The sequence below is a fragment of the Drosophila miranda genome, chromosome XR, assembly GCF_003369915.1.
Source record: "Drosophila miranda strain MSH22 chromosome XR, D.miranda_PacBio2.1, whole genome shotgun sequence".
NCBI classification, from domain to species: Eukaryota; Metazoa; Arthropoda; class Insecta; order Diptera; family Drosophilidae; genus Drosophila; species Drosophila miranda.
Window position 1 is genome coordinate 9,473,553 of NC_046674.1, and position 17,192 is coordinate 9,490,744.

The following is a 17,192-nucleotide window of genomic DNA, read 5'->3' on the forward strand; positions in this document are numbered from 1 at the left end:
GAAAAGAATTTGCAAAGGAAATAAATTATTAAGCGTGCGACAAGCGGGTTGCCCACGGGGGAGGGGTAGTGGGTGAATGGTGTTATCATGAAATATTGAGCCATCCCACCCCGTCTGCCGTTGCGTGTGAGAATAAATAAGAGCCTGCCGCAGCAGAAACAGCAGCAGCCATTGAACTTGTCAGCCGGAATTTATGTTATCGCTTGTTTTCCCCTTCTCTGTCTCGATTTCCACAGGTAACCCAGGAGACGCAGCAGATCCTAGAAGGACGAGGCTTTGAGCTCACGTGCCGTGGCAGCGTCAATGTCAAGGGCAAGGGGTCCATGATCACCTACTTCCTAAAGGGCAAGAAGCCAATCGAAATTCCCTCTGCCATCAAAGAGGCGTCGCCGGCCAAAGCAGAGGTAGAGCCACCCAAAACTCTGACACTCGTGAAAGAGGGAGAGGGAGGAGCGGGAATCAGCCCTCCGCAGAAGGAGCAGGAGGATGAGCTGCCCAAAGATCAGCTGGATGAAGATGAAGACGATCTGCTGCCCTCACCAGACATCGATCTCAACTCGAACATGCAGAGCCTAACAGCGCAGCGCAGGAAGTCCCTCTGCCGGCAACACAACATCTCCTCTTCTTTCGGGACGACGGTGAGCAGCTCCACGGGCATCACGCCCAGCATCTCGAACAGCTCCAGTGTGACGACCATCGGAGCCCTGCCCACCCTCCTGCGCAACGCCAATCCGAATCTCGCGGACAACTGCTCCGAGTGTGGGGGCACCAGCAAGTCGGCGGCCACTCCCACAGCGCCACCAAGGACCCTGGTGGCGGAGCTGAGGGATGAGATAGCGAGGGATGAGAAGACCGGCCTGAAGGACTCCATTGAGAACCTGGAGATCCTGCTGAAGAACAACATCAGTCTGTCGGACCTGAGCAACAAGCAGCAGCAGAATCTCAGGGGGGAAATGCCACCACTGGGAGGCGGCACTGCCTCCGCCACCACCACTCTGAGGAAGAGGGACACCATCGTGAGCTTCAATGTGACCGAGACGCTGACCACAACAGCCACATCCTCCCAATTCCAATCCCAGTCCCAGTGCCAGTCCCAATCCCAGTCCCTGTCGCAGCAGAGGAAGCGCAGATCGGTGACCACCATTTCGGCCACTTGCAGCAGCACTACCACCACGCGGCTGCTCTCCAACGAGAGCCAGAGCTCCACCCAGACGGCGCCGGGAACCCTGGAGAGCAGTGTGCCTACTCAATCCTCGACAGAGGCCTCCCAGGACTGGCAGCCCAAGACGGCCACGCTCGAGCCCAATCGGAGTCCCATCAAAACGTCGCAGTCGATGAGTCCGATTGGACAGCTCACGACGGAAGTCTTTGTGCTGCCCAACAGCCGCAGCATGATACTCATCAGTAGCACGGGCGGAACAGGAACGGGAGCGGGAGTGGGAGCGGGAACAGGACCAGGAACAGGCGCCAGCAGCCCCCGGGCGGGGTTTCTTCAGGATGTCAGCACGTAGGGGATGGATGGATGGGATGCCCGGCCAATCATGTAAATATGTACAAAAGCGCAGGCCCAAAGCTGACAGCTAGAGATACTCGTAGAAATGTGTTTTTTTTTTTGTAGGTTGATTGGGATGCCACTTCAGCATTGGCCCCCCACCCACACCCCTTTTGCCCACTCGATATGTATGATCTCGCATTTAATGTAGCTTTACGTGTTGTCCCTCAGTTAGTGTTTCATTCAGGCATGTCATTCAATGAAAAAGAGAGCTAAAGAGTTTAGAGCTTAGCCCGCAACGTTTTCATATCACAGACAAAAACCAAAGTACGAAAGCAGAGTGAAACTGCACTGCAACGGGGTACCAAAGAGAGTGGCACTAGGTGTTGGGATCGTTAGTTATCTTAACCGATAGGTTGTAAGCAGTAGAAGTGGAAGAGTAGGAGTCGCTAAGTAGGTGTGTAAGGCTCCTAAGTACTACATGAATGTACGGCAACCGACGGCCCTCAGAGCGCAGCTAATATCGCACCCCAGTCCCATGGGAATCGAATCCATTGGGTAAGTGTGCAGAACAAATCGAATTTAATGTTTATTATAGCGAGTATGAAACGAAAGATTAACTATTGAATAAGGTGGGAAATGCATTGCAAACACGTTTCAGAGTCGCTTCCAACACGATTCGTGGTCAAACGATACCGAAAGTAGCAAAGGCAAAATACGTACATAATCTGTTTGAACCTATGACCTTTAACCGATAGTAAACCGTACCATATCTCTTTTAAATTCAAATGCATTCCCCACGCAGTACATTTTTCTCGCTTTAAAGTTTATGGACAGTCCCCCCCCCCCCCCCATCCGAGAATCGAATGGAAATATTTTCCAGCGATAACCATATCGAAAGCTAGTGTCTAACTGTCTTCTATCAAATATATAGTATATATCTTTCGGGATTGTCCATGGATGCCGCTCTCTCTCTCTCTCTCGTCATTTAAGCGAAAACTCTGTCAATTGAAAAATCCAAACAGAATAACTACTATTTTTAATTGCTGCGCAAATGATAATTATGCAAAAACCTTATGCCCTACGATAAATGTAAATCCAAAGAGTATCAAATACGAATAACTAGAGCGTTAATTGCCGTAAAGTAAATCCAAATCGTTTTAAGTGTGCGTTAAATGTGTTTCGATGTCTGTACGTATAGTATACTCTATATACTATATATATATACATATATACTATATACTATTGTATGTCTCAATGTTGCTGAAAGCATCCCTCACACACTTTAAAGTTTATGAGCAAAATACATATTTATAATATTTATGAGTAAAGTAAACCAACAAAAAATTCTCGCTGTGATTTCTATGAAAAAAACGAACGTAAGGATGCATAAATTATTTGATAAACTTATTTTTTTGTTACTTAGTTTTAACTCGAAACTCGAAAAAACGAATTCCCTCTGGGACACTTTTGACTCTAGCTCTAGCTGCAGCTCCAGCTACGAACTACATATAATTTAACTAAGTGCAAAGTATCCTACTATATAGTTTATACAGATTCAGATACAGCTACAGCTACAGCTACATATATATATGTACTTATGTGTGCGTGCGTTGATTAGCTTTGATGTTCAGTTTAATGTTGATATATATATTACAGAGTCAGGTTAAGTCAATGTCAATGTAAATGTGTTAATAAATGCATTTGGGAAAACTAAACGAGTATATGGAAACTGTTTATTGGATCATTCATTCTATTTACAGCAAACGATTCACACCTTCCTTGCGCGCCGCCACAAGCAGTAGTAGCCCAAGAGGTGGAAGCCAAAGAAGAGACCCACCAGCGCCAGCAGATTGCGGGCGACATTATCCTCATTGAAGCTGTACTTGTCGAGGACATCCTGGCCGGTGTGGAAACAGGGCAGATCGGCACTCTCCTCAAAGCAGGCTGCCGGAAGAATGGATTTGGTGATAAGGGTGACCCCAAAAAATCGAAATTAATGATTCCACTTACTGATGTTCTGCACTCCTGACCACTGGGCAATAGTCATGGTCTCGTTAGCGTACAGCATCCAGGAGAGAAACTGCGTCCACCAAAAGGCCACTGGTAGTGAGCTATAAACGAGAAAGAATCCCATTAAAGTCGGGGTCACCACAGGAATGGGAATTGCTTGCCTAATTTGTATAAAGATGCCTGATGTAATCATGAATATGTAATCGAGTGGCACCAGATAGGCCATTGCCAGCGGGACCGAGTTGAAGGCGGTGGAGAAGAAGCAACCGCAGGCGGTGGCCACATTCATCACGAGAACCACACAAATGGCGGTGATCCCGAAGGCATAGAAGGTCGACCTCAGACCCGTCAGCCAGTAGCAGATGGTGACAAAGAGAAACGGTTCGATTATCATACCAGGAAGCTGTTAATCCGGACAAGAAAATTAAACAATTATATGCAATGACAGGGAATACCATTCGAAAACTCACCAATGCCAGAATATTGGCTATATAATATTGAGCCGCGGAGTACAAACCCGAGCGGGTTTCCCTCATAAATAGGGGAAATCCCTGGGGGAAGAGATTCAGCACGGAGTACATTGGATGGTAGGTGTTCTCGGATATCATGATGAACACTGCGCCTTGGACAGCCTGCACGCCAAGCTGATTCGGCACCGTAGTGCCAGCAAAGCAAGCGCCAATGATGAAGGCCATGGCAATCTTCTGGACGAAGCGCATCCACTGGATGGTGGGATCCCGGAAGAGCGTCAGCGTGGCCCTTAGCCAGACCACATGAAAGCGCTTGTACCAGGGCACGCCCCGGAAGGATTCCACCTCCGTATCGTACGGAAAATTGCCCGTCTGCGCCATGTGGATCTCCAGATTGACGAGCATGTCGCGCTGCTTGGCCGCCGAGCTGACGGCAAACTGATCGCACAGATGCTGCGCCGATCGCTGGGAGGCTTGCTCGTAGCCGGGATCCGTGGCCAGGACACCTATGAGGAAGTCGGCTGGATTGTAGGCCTCGGGGCAGTAGTAGCCATGATTGGCAAAGAAGCTGAGGGCGTGCTGGGGCGAGCCCGTGAAGGCCACACGGCCGTCGGCCAGGAGCATCACGTTATTGAAGTTGTCGAAAAGCTGGGAGCTCGGCTGGTGGATGGTGCACAGGATCGTGGTGCCCTTCTGGGCCAGCTCGTACAGCGTTGCCACCAGCTGCTGGGCACTGAAGGAGTCCAGGCCGGTGGTGGGCTCATCGCAGAACAGAATCACCGGATTGTTGAGTAGCTCCACGGCAAACGCCAGACGTTTGCGTTCCCCTCCGGAGAGTACCTTCTTGTCATCGCCGCTGCCTATGCGGGTCTGTGCAGCCGATAGGAGTCCAGTGCGTTCCAGCAGCTCATTGATGATGAGGCGACGTTCCTCCCTGGACACACGCCGATCCAGGCGAAGATGGGCCTTTGAGAAGAGGGAGAAGATCTCTATATATATCTCAAAAGATAATCAATCCTCGGATTAGAGCTCTCACCATAAAGTTGAGATGCTCAAGTACCGTGAGCGAACCGATGAAGAGATCATCCTGGTAGACATAGCCACTGATGCGGTGCATGAATGGCCCTATGCGCCGGCCGTTTATCAGTATGTCGCCTTGAACCACAGTACCGGCTGCAGGGCAGATTCCAACCAGATTCCACCAACCAAGATCCAAAGCAAAGGTAGATCTTATCTTATCTTATCGAAACTACTACGTACTACTACTTACCGGGCTGTCGAAAGGCAAGTGTTGACATAAGGGTTGTCTTCCCAGAACCGCTGTGAATGGGAGGGTGGTGCGGGTGATGATGAACGATAGTGAGACAAACCAGTTTGAGATCCACAAGAGATCTTGTTGCTTATCAGTAGTCATTATCATGACATACTTAACAAATATTTTGGGCCTAATCAGGCTGCTAGTTTCCGCTTGAGTGCATTGGCACTGAAGTTGGAGCCGGAGCAGCCAGTATCGATTACTTACTCAACAATCCAATCTATGCTAATGCAACTCACCTTGAGCCCATGAGGGCCATGAGGGTGCCTGGTTGAATGGCCCCCGTAGAGTTATTGATGATCCGTTTCATGCCACGTCCAGATCCACCCACGTTGGTGTAGACACACAGATCCCGCCACACTAGCGTGGCGCCCTGCTCGGTGGGGGACCACTTGCTGTAGCTTCTGAGGGGCAGACTCCGCTCAGAGCTGTTGCGCTTCGAGAGCTTTGGGGTGCTGTCCAGGCTGGGGATCTCACTGTTGCTTGTGGCCACTGGCACCACGAGCTGCAGCTCGTGCTCCTCCGGCGGCGGTCCGCTCTCCACATGGATGAGCTTGCTATCTGAATCGGACATAATCTCTTTGGCTTTAGATAACCTTAATCCTGAGCGGGTGTTTGCGTTTCTCTCGAACCGAAGCGCGCGACAGCTGGGCATCAACTAAAGTACAACTACAGCCAGCCAGACCGAGAAGTCCACCCCAGCACCAGCACTAGCACCAGCAGCAGCAGCAGTTGGCAATGCAAATAGAGCTCCACAATCTTTAGGGTGGCCCTGACAGCAGTCAGCATTTGATCGTCTTGCAGTCCACCGCCAGCTGGCGAAGCAGCCGACTTAGGCAGCGTCTCCGATTACCATTGCCATCAGCAGCAGCAGCAGCAGCAACCAGTCCCGGCCAAGTCAAGCCATTTGGGAAGCCCCGCAAGCCAGAGACAGCAGTGCAGCCAAGCAGCAATCGGGAAACCGCTGGAGCCGCGGCAGGAATGCCACTACGCCACATCGGTGGGGTTGGATTCTCGTCTTTGTTTTGCTCGGCACTTTCGCACTCATCTGCCAAAAGAGAACTGACAAATTGATTCAGTAATAAATGAAAAGCTCCCTAGCAACACCTATTCCAACACCTCGTCGGATTTAATTACAGTTAAAGTCGTGTACCATTATGTACACCCAACCCTAGTCTTTTCTGTTTATCTATTGATATTTCCTAAAATGCATGTAGAATTGCCAATTAGCGTTTCTCGCTCATAAATCATTCAATTTATTATTTGTATATATGTAGTTATTTGAATTGAATTGATCAAGGCGTTGGGTCGTCCTGGTCACGAGCCGGGCGTTGGCCCCCGAGAGAAGCGAGTGCGCATGGGGCTTACTTATAATATTTAAATATGGCATATTTTTGGCCCGATCACGAAAAGACATGCCGCGCCTCAATCGGCTGCCGTATAGCAGAGATATAGCGTACAGAAGAAACCAGTATTTTAATGACAAGCAAATTCAAATCTTCGGAAGGCTATATCTCAGATAAATAAGGGCAGGACCAACTGTCCCAGGATCGCGAGAATCCAGACTGTCGAACGGCATCAAAATCTCGACCTCGAAAATGAGGCCGATTTTTGGCAAATTTAATGATGTAACCATCATGATTTTTTGCGAAAATCGTGGAAAAATGGATGTCCCTTTTTCCGATGGCAGTCGATTGGCAGGACTCTCCCCATCACGAAAACACATGCCGCGTCCCGATCGGCCGCTGCGTAACAGAGATATAGCGTGCAGAAGAAACCAGTATTTTAATGACTGGATCCAGGATCCAGACTGTCGAACGGCATAAAAATCTCGACTACGAAAATGAGGCCGATTTTTGGCAGTTTTGCTTGATTGTTTTCTCCGCTATTTGTGGCCCGATCAGTGTCGTCAGTATACGATTGTGGATACGATATCTTCCTTCACAGAGCACTTATTTACCCTACGCTTTGCCACAAACCGAGTCGTATGCGACTTCCCCCGGCAAAAGGCGTCCTATCCAAGCATTACCGAGGCGTATTCGAGACAGACCGAGTCCAATCCCAGCCAGACAGAAGCGCACCCCTTCAAAGAGCCGAACCAAACAAGATATCGTCATCCTTCGACCTGGCCATCAACAACAAGGACTTTGACTATGGCAACCGAGGAAGGAGCTACGCGGTCTAGACTCTGGATGATCTCGTTGTTGTTAGGTTTAAGGATATGTATACATATATAGTCAATATATTTAGATAGTAGATACAAATATTTTCCACTTGTTTATTTATCTATCCTAGGCTAAGCTATGATGAATAAAACTATTGAAAAATAATCCTTGCTTTATCCTGTTTCGGGGAATCTATCCCGATTAAAAAAAGGCGGGCACAACCAGATCGGTGCGCAAATAGCGCAGAAAACGAAATATTTGTGATTGGGGAAAATGTCCTTAATCCTTGATAAGGACTATATAAAATCAGGGACATTTTTACGACCACAGGAAGCCGTCGCATACCCAGATCGGCCCACAAATAGCCGAGAAAACTAAATATGTATGGTTCGGGTTGTTGGAGTCCTTACCGAAGGATCAAGGATATTTTTCTGATCATGGCGAGCCATGGCACGCCCCGATCGGGCCACAAATAAGGGAGAAAACAAGATGTATACCTCTGGAGCAAATATCCTTGATCCTTGGTTCCTGCTAAGGACTCCATCGAATCAGGGACAATTTTCCGATCACAGGACGCCGTCGCACGCTGAGTTCGGGCCACAAATAACGGAGAAAAAAACAACAGTTGTTGTTGTCAATTGTTGTACAACAACAACTTTCAAATTGCGACAGCTAAAATGGAGAAAAACGAGAATTTGAAATCTGGGATACCAGGCGAGCAGAAATCAGCTGAAGGTCGCTGGGTTTTTTAATTTTCTTTTAATTATATTTTTCCGTTTTTTCATATATTCTTTGGCCGCTCAAAATGGTCCAAAGCAAGAATTTCAGATCTGGGATACCAGGCCAACAGAAATCAGCAGAAGATCGCTGTTTTCTTTTTTAATTTTAAGCAGAAACAATACAAATCAAAAATAATAATTATACAATACAAATCAACAATAGTAATAATTCAATAAAAATCAAAAATAATAATTATACGATAAAAATCAGACATAATCATTATTTAATAAAAATAAATATATACATATCTTGTTTTCCCCCTTATTGTGGCCCGATCGGGACGTGCCATGGCTCGCCATGATCAGAAAAATATCCTTGATCCTTCGAAAAGGACTCCAACAGCCCAAACCATACATATTTAGTTTTCTCGGCTATTTGTGGGCCGATCTGGGTATGCGATGACTTCCTGTAATCGAAAAAATTTCCCTGATTTAATGGAGTCCTTATCAAGGATTAAGGACATTTTCCCCAGTCAAAAATATTCAGTTTTCTCTGCTATTTATGAACCGATAGTTTCCCCAAAACAAGAAACAGCGAGGATGAATTTTCAATAGTTTTATTAATCATAATTTAGCTTAGTATAAATAAATGAACAAGTGGAAAACATTTGTATCTGTCTTAAACGTATCATATAGTAGCCCGCGTAGCCCCTCCCTTGGTTGCCAAAGTCAAAGTCCTTGTGGTTGATGGCCAGGAAGGATCGAAGGATGACGATAGCTTGTTTGGTTCAGCTCTTTGAAGGGGTGCGCTTCGGTGTGCTTCTGGCTGGGATACTTTGATGGGATACGCCTCGGCTTGTGGCACAGCGTAGGTGAAGGACGATATATTTTAAAATATATCCACAATTATATACTGAAGCTGAAGCCCAGCGTTTGATTCGGCGTCGTATGAATGAGGGGGTTGCTGACATTATTTCCAGTGGCATCAGCCAGTGGCTGCCACAGTCCAGCCAGGAGCACATCCCTAGGACCTCCCGAGAGGACGAGGACGGCGGAATCACCCGCTAATGAGGCACCGACGGAGGAATCATGTCCCGACGATGAGCCGGAAGACCAACAAGCTGATGCCCCAGGTAAACAATGGTGGGCAAATCGGTGACCAAGGGCTCGCAAGAGGTATTCCTGCTAAAATGAAAGGAAGAGCTAAATAAAGCAACAGTATTTTAATGATATGCAAACATTCGGAAGGCCATCTCAGATAAATAAGGCCAGATCGGGGCAGGACCAACTTACCCAGGACCGCCACGTTCCAGACTGTCGAACGGCATCAAAATCTCGACTACGAAAATGAGGCCGATTTTTGGCAAATTTAATGATGCGGTTCATAATGAAACATCATGATTTTTTGCGAAAATCGTGGAAAAATGGATGTCCCTTTTTCCGATGGCAGTCGATTGGCAGGACTCTCCCCATCACGAAAAGACATGCCGCGCCCCGATAGGCCGCTGCGTAGCCGAGATATAGCTTACAGATGAAACCAGTATTTTAATGACAAGCAAATTCAAATCTTCGGAAGGCTATATCTCAGATAAATAAGGCCAGATCGGGGCAGGACCAACTGTCCCAGGATCGCGAGAATCCAGACTGTCGAACGGCATCAAAATCTCGACCTCGAAAATGAGGCCGATTTTTGGCAAATTTAATGATGGTTACATCATGATTTTTTGCGAAAATCGTGGAAAAATGGATGTCCCTTTTTCCGATGGCAGTCGATTGGCAGGACTCTCCTGATCACGAAAAGACATGCCGCGTCCCGATCGGCCGCTGCGTAACAGAGATATAGCGTGCAGAAGAAACCAGTACTTTAATGACAAATTCAAATCTTCGGAAGGCAATATCTCAGATAAATAAGGCCAGATCGGGGCAGGACCAACTGTCCCAGGATCGTGAGGGTCCAGACTGTCGAACGGCTTCAAAATCTCGACTACGAAAATGAGGCCGATGTCCTTTTTTCTGATGGCAATACATGTGACAATTAACATACGAAAATCACATTTTATTCGCAATTAAACTCGCTTATGTGCAACAGGAATATCATATTTCTAGCCATCCAGATCGCTCGTTCTAGCATCCAGTCCTTCAGCCTGCGTCCTTACCAGCCAGCGTTGTAGACGACGGGAGTGGCCGCATGGGAAATATGGACGAGGGGAGAGGCGTATGAGGTGTGGACGAGAGGAGATGCCGCGTAGCTGGTGACGACGGGAGCTGCATAGGTCTTGACCACGGGGGCGACAACATCCTGGACGACATGGGCAGAGCTGTGGACCACCGACTGGCTCTGGTGGGAGACAGAGGTGGGAACGCTCTTTACCACGGAACCCACATTGGCCAGGTAGGGCTCCTGCACGATGGTTGTGGTAGCCGGGGCGGAATAGACCACGGGGGAGGACTCCAGCAGGTGACCGGGACGGGCAGCAGCTACGGCGAGGAGAGCAGACAATACCACCAACTTGAACATTTTGAAATAGTTTGGTCTGTATTGACTGTTTGGGATTGGAGTGATCGGATTGAGCTTCTTGCGAGAACTGTGTGTGGTTGTGGAGCTGCTGCAGTGGTTTTATATAGCTCCCGTTTGGGCAGAGACTTGGCTTTGACCTTCAGGGCCGAGCCACACGCATACGCAGACCACAGTATCGATGTGTGGACCGAAGCCGCGTCACAATTCGAGTCCGAAATCCAACCCATATCAGATTCTGGGCAGCGATCAATAAGCAATTAGCGTCGGTGGACGGCTTACCTGAGAGTCAAGCAAGTACGTAGAGTACAGCAGACCACAGCAGACCATTAGAGACTCTCGAGGGTCTCTGGCGACTCCTCCACGGCTGCATTACTTGCACTTTGGGTGCGGGAGTCAGGGTCAAGTCAGCGTGCAGTGAGTGTGTGAGCTTTTGGTTTCGGATCACGGGTATTGGGTTCAGTTTGAGTTTCAGTTTTTCTTTCAATTGCAAGTCGCATGTTTTATTGTCCGAGCGAGGGCAGACTTATTTCGCTTTAAAGTCAACTCAACTCAAATCGTACCCGCACTCGTAAATGTTTTAATTAAACTTCTCTTTTCGCAGCTGCGACGGCAACGGCGGCTGCGTCGGCAACTGCCCCGAAAATAACGACGATGGACAATGCCCCTACTATATAAGACTGGTCTTTCAGTTGTCCCATTATCAGTCAGCTTCATTCGCTTCCACAGCAGCACAACACAGACCAAAAACACAAAATCCCCTCAACATGTTCAAATTGGTAAGTCATCCATCCGAATCCGAGCGGTCGTCCTCCTCATAGCTAACCTCCTCCATTATTTGTTCCAGGTGGTGTTGTCTGCTCTTCTCGCCGTAGCTGTCGCTCGTCCCGGCCATCTGTATGAGTCTCCGCTGGTCTATTCCGCCCCAGCTACCACAACCATCGTGCAGGAGCCCTTCCTGGCCAATGTTGGTTCCGTGGTAAAGAGCGTTCCCACCTCTGTCTCCCACCAGAGCCAGTCGGTGGTCCACAGCTCTGCCCATGTCGTCCAGGATGTTGTCGCCCCCGTGGTAAAGACCTATGCAGCTCCCGTCATCACCAGCTACGCGGCATCTCCTCTGGTCCACACCTCATACGCCTCTCCCGTCGTCCATACTTCCTATGCGGCTGCTCCCGTCGTCTACAACGCTGGCTGGTAAGGACACAGGCGGAGGACTGGATGCTAGGTCAAGCGATCTGGATGGCTAGAAATATAATATCCTGTTATATATGAACGAGCTTAATTGCGAGTAAAATGTGACTTTCGAAAGCTAATTATAAAATTTATTTGTGGTTGCACGTATCGAGAGACTGCAGAGGAAGTTTTTTAAGTTTGCTCTGCAGCCCCTGTACTTTTCAATCCCATTGAAAATAACCTTGGTGCTTGATAAGGACTCCATTAAGTCGGGGTCATTTTTCCGATCACAGGTAGCCATCATTATGCCAGATCTGGCCGCAAATAGCGGAGTAATCAATAAAACAGAACTGGCCTGTTGTGATTTGTTGCTGTTGTCAATTTTTCTAAAAAAAAAAAAAAAGACATACATTTTTCTTGTACAACAACAGCCCTCAACTTGCGACCGCTCAAATGGCAAAAAAAAGAGAATTTTCAGATCTTGAAATACCAGGCGAACAGAAATCATCAGAGGTCGGAGGTTTTTTTTTCATGTGTTCTTTGTTGATCTCGTGTTACCGACACCGCTAAGCAGTGTTTAAAAAAGATTTGCGTGCGAGATAGGCAAACAGAATGCACTTTGTGATTATTTGGAAACTTTCACTGCGCGAACCGGTGGTTTTTAAAAATTTTGTATATTTTAATTTGTTTAACCCCCAAAGGTATGCAACACATTTTTTCAATAAGCTGCTAAATTAAAAAACCGTTTTTTTGCCCATTGATGTCGGATTTTGGCTTTTTTTCTTTCTTTGGCTATATCTCGACTATTTATGGGCCGATCAGGGCGTGGCATGTAATTTCGGGATCGGGATTGGCATTAGAAACAAGGACATACATTTTTTACGATATTTGCAAAAATCATGATCATTCCATTTGCAAGTAATCTCGTACCAGTACCAGTATATCTTTATAAAAAAAAATATTTATTTAAATTTTAACATTCTGGGTTTCTTTTACAATTTAGTTTTATACAAATGAATGTCTGCATCTTATAAAAAATCCGGCAGTCCATTTTCATCCCAAGAAGCTTTGTGGAAACCTAGAAAGGAACGTAAAATATCAAAAGGCTGAATTCTCCGACTGAAATTAATAAATAAACAGAAAATTGAATGCCCCATTCCATCCACGACACCACTCGACGCTCTGGCGGCGAGTTCAGTATCAGCGTTTTTTCCTGATAAGAGAGGCGAGCAAGGTATTAAATTAACGGAGGAATCTGAGCTGCACATGGCGAGATCGCACGGATTGGTTTGAAATGGTGCTAGCGCTTGTGCACAAACTGAAATATAATACACAGAGGGACCACAAAGGCTATTGTAAACAGTAAATCAGTGCAGCAAAAGCTGGCCCCATCGCTATAGTCCGGTTCCAGTGGTCTCAGTCAACAGTTATCGCTCTTAATGGACGGTAATTGTGAAAATCTTAAATCAATTAGACTATAATTAAACTTTATAGCCGCCGTTATCGTGGGTATTGCCTCTGGCTATCTTTTTTTTGCAAAATATTGATCTTGAACGGATAGTGAACAATTGTGCGGCTTTTGCGGCAGATAAGCCTGTGGAAAGACCAAACAATAAAGTTGGTTGAGACGCTAATTAAAATGAGCAAACAGTGGTGAGGTGTGAGGAGTGCCAGTGATAATAGTGCCCTTCCACGTGTGATAAAGTGGAGAAAACCTATCAGGACGCCTATTAGCTGTTAAATTTTAAATCGAGTAACAAATTGGCGGAGCGTCAAAGCTGAAGGAGCGGGATACTTTTCAAATTCAAATCGAAAGCTGCTGCTGCAAAGAGAGCATAAAAGCATAAAAGCTTTCGCCAGACCTAAACCTCCACCTAATCAAGAGACGAAGCTATATATTCGGTCGGCCACAAAGAGCGAGAGCGCTGCGTGTGCGCATTGTCGAAATGAGCGCGACAGAGGTGAGTGTCAAATGTGGTTTGAGTAAACAGTGTGTTGTTGGTGCTGGCTGAATTTAGCAAGCGCGCGCAGTGCCTGCTACAGTGAACAACAAATGCTTAATACAATTAATTTTAATATTCCGCGGAAAAAAATAGACGCAAATTGGCACAGCGCGATGCTCCCCCGATGATTACGTAAGAATGATGCTCGAAAGCAGAAACCAGATAGAAGAAAAAACACTCGAAACGACTGACTCGAAGCATGCTGTGGCCGACCTTGAAAATTAGAGAGTGCCAAGACCATATGTTTTGTATACAATTTTGTGGGCAATGCTTTCATTATTGATTCAAAGTGCTACGCGGCGACATTCCCATGGTGCTGCTGATATTCCCCTGACAACTAACAACTAACAACAAATAATGTAATTCAGGAAGCACACAACACTCGCTTATCGCTTTGTTTACATGCAGTGCAGCCAGTCGTCGAATTGGGGGAGCAGTGAACTGTGAAAACTAACCCTTCAAATGAGTGAAAACGACGCGGCTTTTTAGAGTACGTTCTACTGATAACCGGATTTTATTTCTAGTGATTTAGCTTGGCATTGCCAGAAGAGAGAAATTTCGTTAGCGCTTAAAAGCCCATTGCATACTTTTAGGCATCCGCACGAAATGAAACGCAACGACGTCGCAGCATCGGCAGCCAAACGAGCGCGACTAGCATTGTAGGCGGAGAAGTGGCGGTGGTGGAGCAGGAGGGAGAGGTGGAGGGAGGTGGGCATTGTCGCAGCGCCTGCCAATGGCTATGGCTTGTTATCACCTCCACGTCCGTGGAACCGACCATGTTCCTCTACATGTTTGCCTTCATGATTACCTCCGTAGTGGAGCAGAGCTTTTTCCTGTACAAGGCCTGCCGCGTGAACAACAACTTTAGCGAGGCGATCTGCACCAACATCCATAAGGCCGAGAACGAGGCGTACAAGAAGCAGTCGCTGGAGACCACCGCCTGGTTCCTGCAGTGGGAGAACATCTCCGCCCACATCTTCCCTATCGTCATGGCTCTGTTCCTGGGCTCCTTCTCGGATCGTCGCGGCCGGAAGCTGCCGCTGCTGATGGGCCTGGTGGGTAAGTTCATCTACTCAACGATGATTGTGGTGAATGCCAAGATGCCCCATTGGCCGGTGCAGAATATCATCTACACGGCCACCCTGCCCTCGGCTCTGACGGGGGCCGATGTGGCCATTTTTGCCTCATGCTTTGCCTACATTTCGGACATATCCACGCTGGAGCAGCGCACCATCCGGGTGACCATATTGGATGTGGTGTATCTGAGTGCCATGCCCACGGGCGTGGCACTCGGCTCGCACCTCTTCTACAACACCTTCCACCAGTCGTATGCGGATATGTTTGTGGTCAACGCCTCCCTGCTGGCACTGGCCATCCTCTACACACTGTTCGCCCTGAAGGTGAGTTCGGGTTGAGATCCCATCCAGAACTGTCCTTATCCGACCCCTTCTTAGTGGCAAACCACGCCCCGACAACGCTCGCTGAGAGAGTTGGGCTGCTGTGGCATTTGGGGCGACTTCTTCGACAAGCAGCACGTGAAGGACTCGTTCAGCGTGCTGTCGAAGACCCGCCAGGGCCATCGCCGCAGCTTCCTCATCATCCTGCTCGTCAGCATGGCGCTGTATACATTCCAGCGGGACGAGGGCAGCTACCTCTATCTCTACACGCTGGACAAGTTCAAGTGGGAGGTAAGCTCCTTCAGCAGCTTCAAGACCTTCAAGTCGTCGGCATATGTGATTGCCATGCTCCTGGCAGTGCCGCTCATGAACAAAGTTTTGGGGTGGCGTGATACGGTAAGACACAGCAAGCCCCAGCAGAAATACAAGCTCAATCTATTTCCATGATCCACTCCAGACCATCATCTTCATTGGCGCCTTTGCCCACTCGATAGCCCGACTGTTCTACTTTTTTGCCGCCACTCCGAAACTGCTCTATGCCGGAGCCGTGGTCTGCAGTCTGGGGCCGATTGTGGGTCCCATGATTCGGGCCATGACCTCCAAGGTAGTCCCCACTTCGGAGCGTGGAAAGGTCTTTGCCCTGCTCTCTGTATGCGACAATGCGGTGCCGTTCATCAGTGGGGTCTGCTACTCGCAGATCTATCGCGCCAGCCTGGACGACAACTACGGAGGGGATGTCTTCATGCTGACCATCGCCACCCAGATGGCGGTCTTTCTTCTGATACTGTAAGTGGCACCACGACCTGAAATATCCTTTCCGGTATGAATCCTACTCTCTTGCAGATGCATTCACATCATTCTGGGCAGGAATTCGTTGGCCGTCCCCGAAGTTGCCGAGAATGAGAGCGGGCTGATCAACCCCGAAACGGCCTTGGCGACGCCACAAGAGGAGGAAAAATACTAGCTGGACGCTGCATCTCCATTTTTTTTTTTTAAATTTTTTTTCGTTTAGCAATAAAAAGACATACATTATATACCATAGATTCTTACCTTGAATCACTTGTTCTTGGAGAGGGTGCGTTGCTTCTCGGCATGCTCCACCACCTGCTCGTCCACGAAGAGGCCCTTGCGACGCCGCACACTGTCCATGTAGACCTTGGCCCGGTTGGCGGAGTCGGCTTTCTCGCCGAAGTGCATCAGTTCCTCCTCGGTTGTGGGCAGCCAGAAGGGATCGATATCAATCACCTGTAAGCAGACAGACAACGAATTCGGTTTGAATAAAGTTCCAGGAAATCATTTACGCACTTGAGACGGAACAAAAGGCGTCGCTCGGTCTATGCGCCTGCGCCTGCGCCTACGTTTCAGCCTCAGGAAGGCCTGAAGACCAAAAGAACGGACCTGGGACTAAGGTCCGTGATTGGATTTACGTTTACGTGATGCCTCTGCCTGGCGTTTGCTGTTGTCTGCCGGCCGTGGCCTCATCAGGGAAAGCGTGCATTTTCACATCTTCATTGTCAGGCTCAAGAGGGTGCCACAAAGGACAGCGAAGACATTCAAATGGGTCTAGGGCCGAAGAAGGTTTAATGACTTTCAAAGGACTCGCCATTGCGTGATAAGGCACACCAGGATACGCAGAAATATTTTGCTGAATGGCGTGAAGAAGTTCCCTTTCAGTCTCTGTCTTCCTCTCCCGCTCCGTCTCCCTGGTCCCTTGATTGATGATTGCCTCCTCCTGCGAGCACTTGAGAGTAGAGACACTCTCCTCCTGTCCTCTGGGGTTTGGTTGTGTGTTGGTTTTTTGTTTTTTGTATTCCGTTTGGGTTCCGTTCTGTTTTGTTTAAAGGACTTGCATTCACAGCCAGCACACACACTCACACTTGAGTTGACACAGCGGGCGGGTGTCAGGCGTGCTGTTCATTGGAAAACCTCT

At 48.0% G+C, this 17,192-nt stretch overlaps 6 protein-coding genes across 7 annotated transcripts in view; 3 read left to right on the forward strand and 3 right to left on the reverse strand.

The window, feature by feature from the left end:
* The window catches only part of LOC108151144 (adenylate cyclase type 5), a 38,678-nt gene extending 36,339 nt beyond the window's left edge, over nucleotides 1-2,339 (forward strand). Inside the window, exon 28 of one of the 2 annotated variants that reach the window (XM_017279568.2) lies at nucleotides 237-2,339. In XM_017279568.2, the coding sequence (XP_017135057.1) occupies nucleotides 237-1,511 (1,275 nt within the window). In that variant the 3' untranslated portion in view covers nucleotides 1,512-2,339. The remainder of the gene's footprint in view (nucleotides 1-236) is intronic. The other variant, XM_033387261.1, reaches the window with a different exon arrangement.
* An 875-nt stretch (nucleotides 2,340-3,214) lies between these two features.
* On the reverse strand, nucleotides 3,215-5,962 carry LOC108151147 (protein scarlet). The gene is made up of 7 exons (XM_017279573.2): nucleotides 5,530-5,962; nucleotides 5,246-5,295; nucleotides 5,012-5,148; nucleotides 3,976-4,941; nucleotides 3,667-3,908; nucleotides 3,506-3,606; nucleotides 3,215-3,439 (listed from the first exon to the last, which is right to left on the reverse strand). Exons 1-7 carry the CDS (start codon nucleotides 5,943-5,945, stop codon nucleotides 3,264-3,266), a joined length of 2,088 nt encoding a protein of 695 aa, XP_017135062.1. The 5' UTR covers nucleotides 5,946-5,962; the 3' UTR covers nucleotides 3,215-3,263.
* A 4,277-nt stretch (nucleotides 5,963-10,239) lies between these two features.
* Nucleotides 10,240-10,778, reverse strand: LOC108151156 (retinin-like). Its single transcript, XM_017279585.2, has one exon. The coding sequence runs from the start codon at nucleotides 10,690-10,692 to the stop codon at nucleotides 10,327-10,329; it is 366 nt and encodes a 121-aa protein (XP_017135074.1). The 5' UTR covers nucleotides 10,693-10,778; the 3' UTR covers nucleotides 10,240-10,326.
* Nucleotides 10,779-11,441: 663 nt separating this feature from the next.
* On the forward strand, nucleotides 11,442-11,972 carry LOC108151155 (retinin-like). The gene is made up of 2 exons (XM_017279584.2): nucleotides 11,442-11,468; nucleotides 11,537-11,972. Exons 1-2 carry the CDS (start codon nucleotides 11,457-11,459, stop codon nucleotides 11,885-11,887), a joined length of 363 nt encoding a protein of 120 aa, XP_017135073.1. The 5' UTR covers nucleotides 11,442-11,456; the 3' UTR covers nucleotides 11,888-11,972.
* An 849-nt stretch (nucleotides 11,973-12,821) lies between these two features.
* The window catches only part of LOC108151145 (elongation factor-like GTPase 1), an 84,817-nt gene continuing 80,446 nt past the window's right edge, over nucleotides 12,822-17,192 (reverse strand). Inside the window, exons 5-6 of the mRNA XM_017279571.2 lie at nucleotides 16,313-16,507; nucleotides 12,822-12,940 (exon numbers count right to left, since the gene is read on the reverse strand). Coding sequence (XP_017135060.1) covers nucleotides 16,319-16,507 — 189 coding nt within the window. The 3' untranslated portion in view covers nucleotides 12,822-12,940; nucleotides 16,313-16,318. The remainder of the gene's footprint in view (nucleotides 12,941-16,312; nucleotides 16,508-17,192) is intronic.
* On the forward strand, nucleotides 13,101-16,303 carry LOC108151148 (proton-coupled folate transporter). Its single transcript, XM_017279574.2, has 5 exons — nucleotides 13,101-13,823; nucleotides 14,459-15,265; nucleotides 15,320-15,658; nucleotides 15,720-16,048; nucleotides 16,106-16,303. Exons 1-5 carry the CDS (start codon nucleotides 13,809-13,811, stop codon nucleotides 16,224-16,226), a joined length of 1,611 nt encoding a protein of 536 aa, XP_017135063.1. The 5' UTR covers nucleotides 13,101-13,808; the 3' UTR covers nucleotides 16,227-16,303.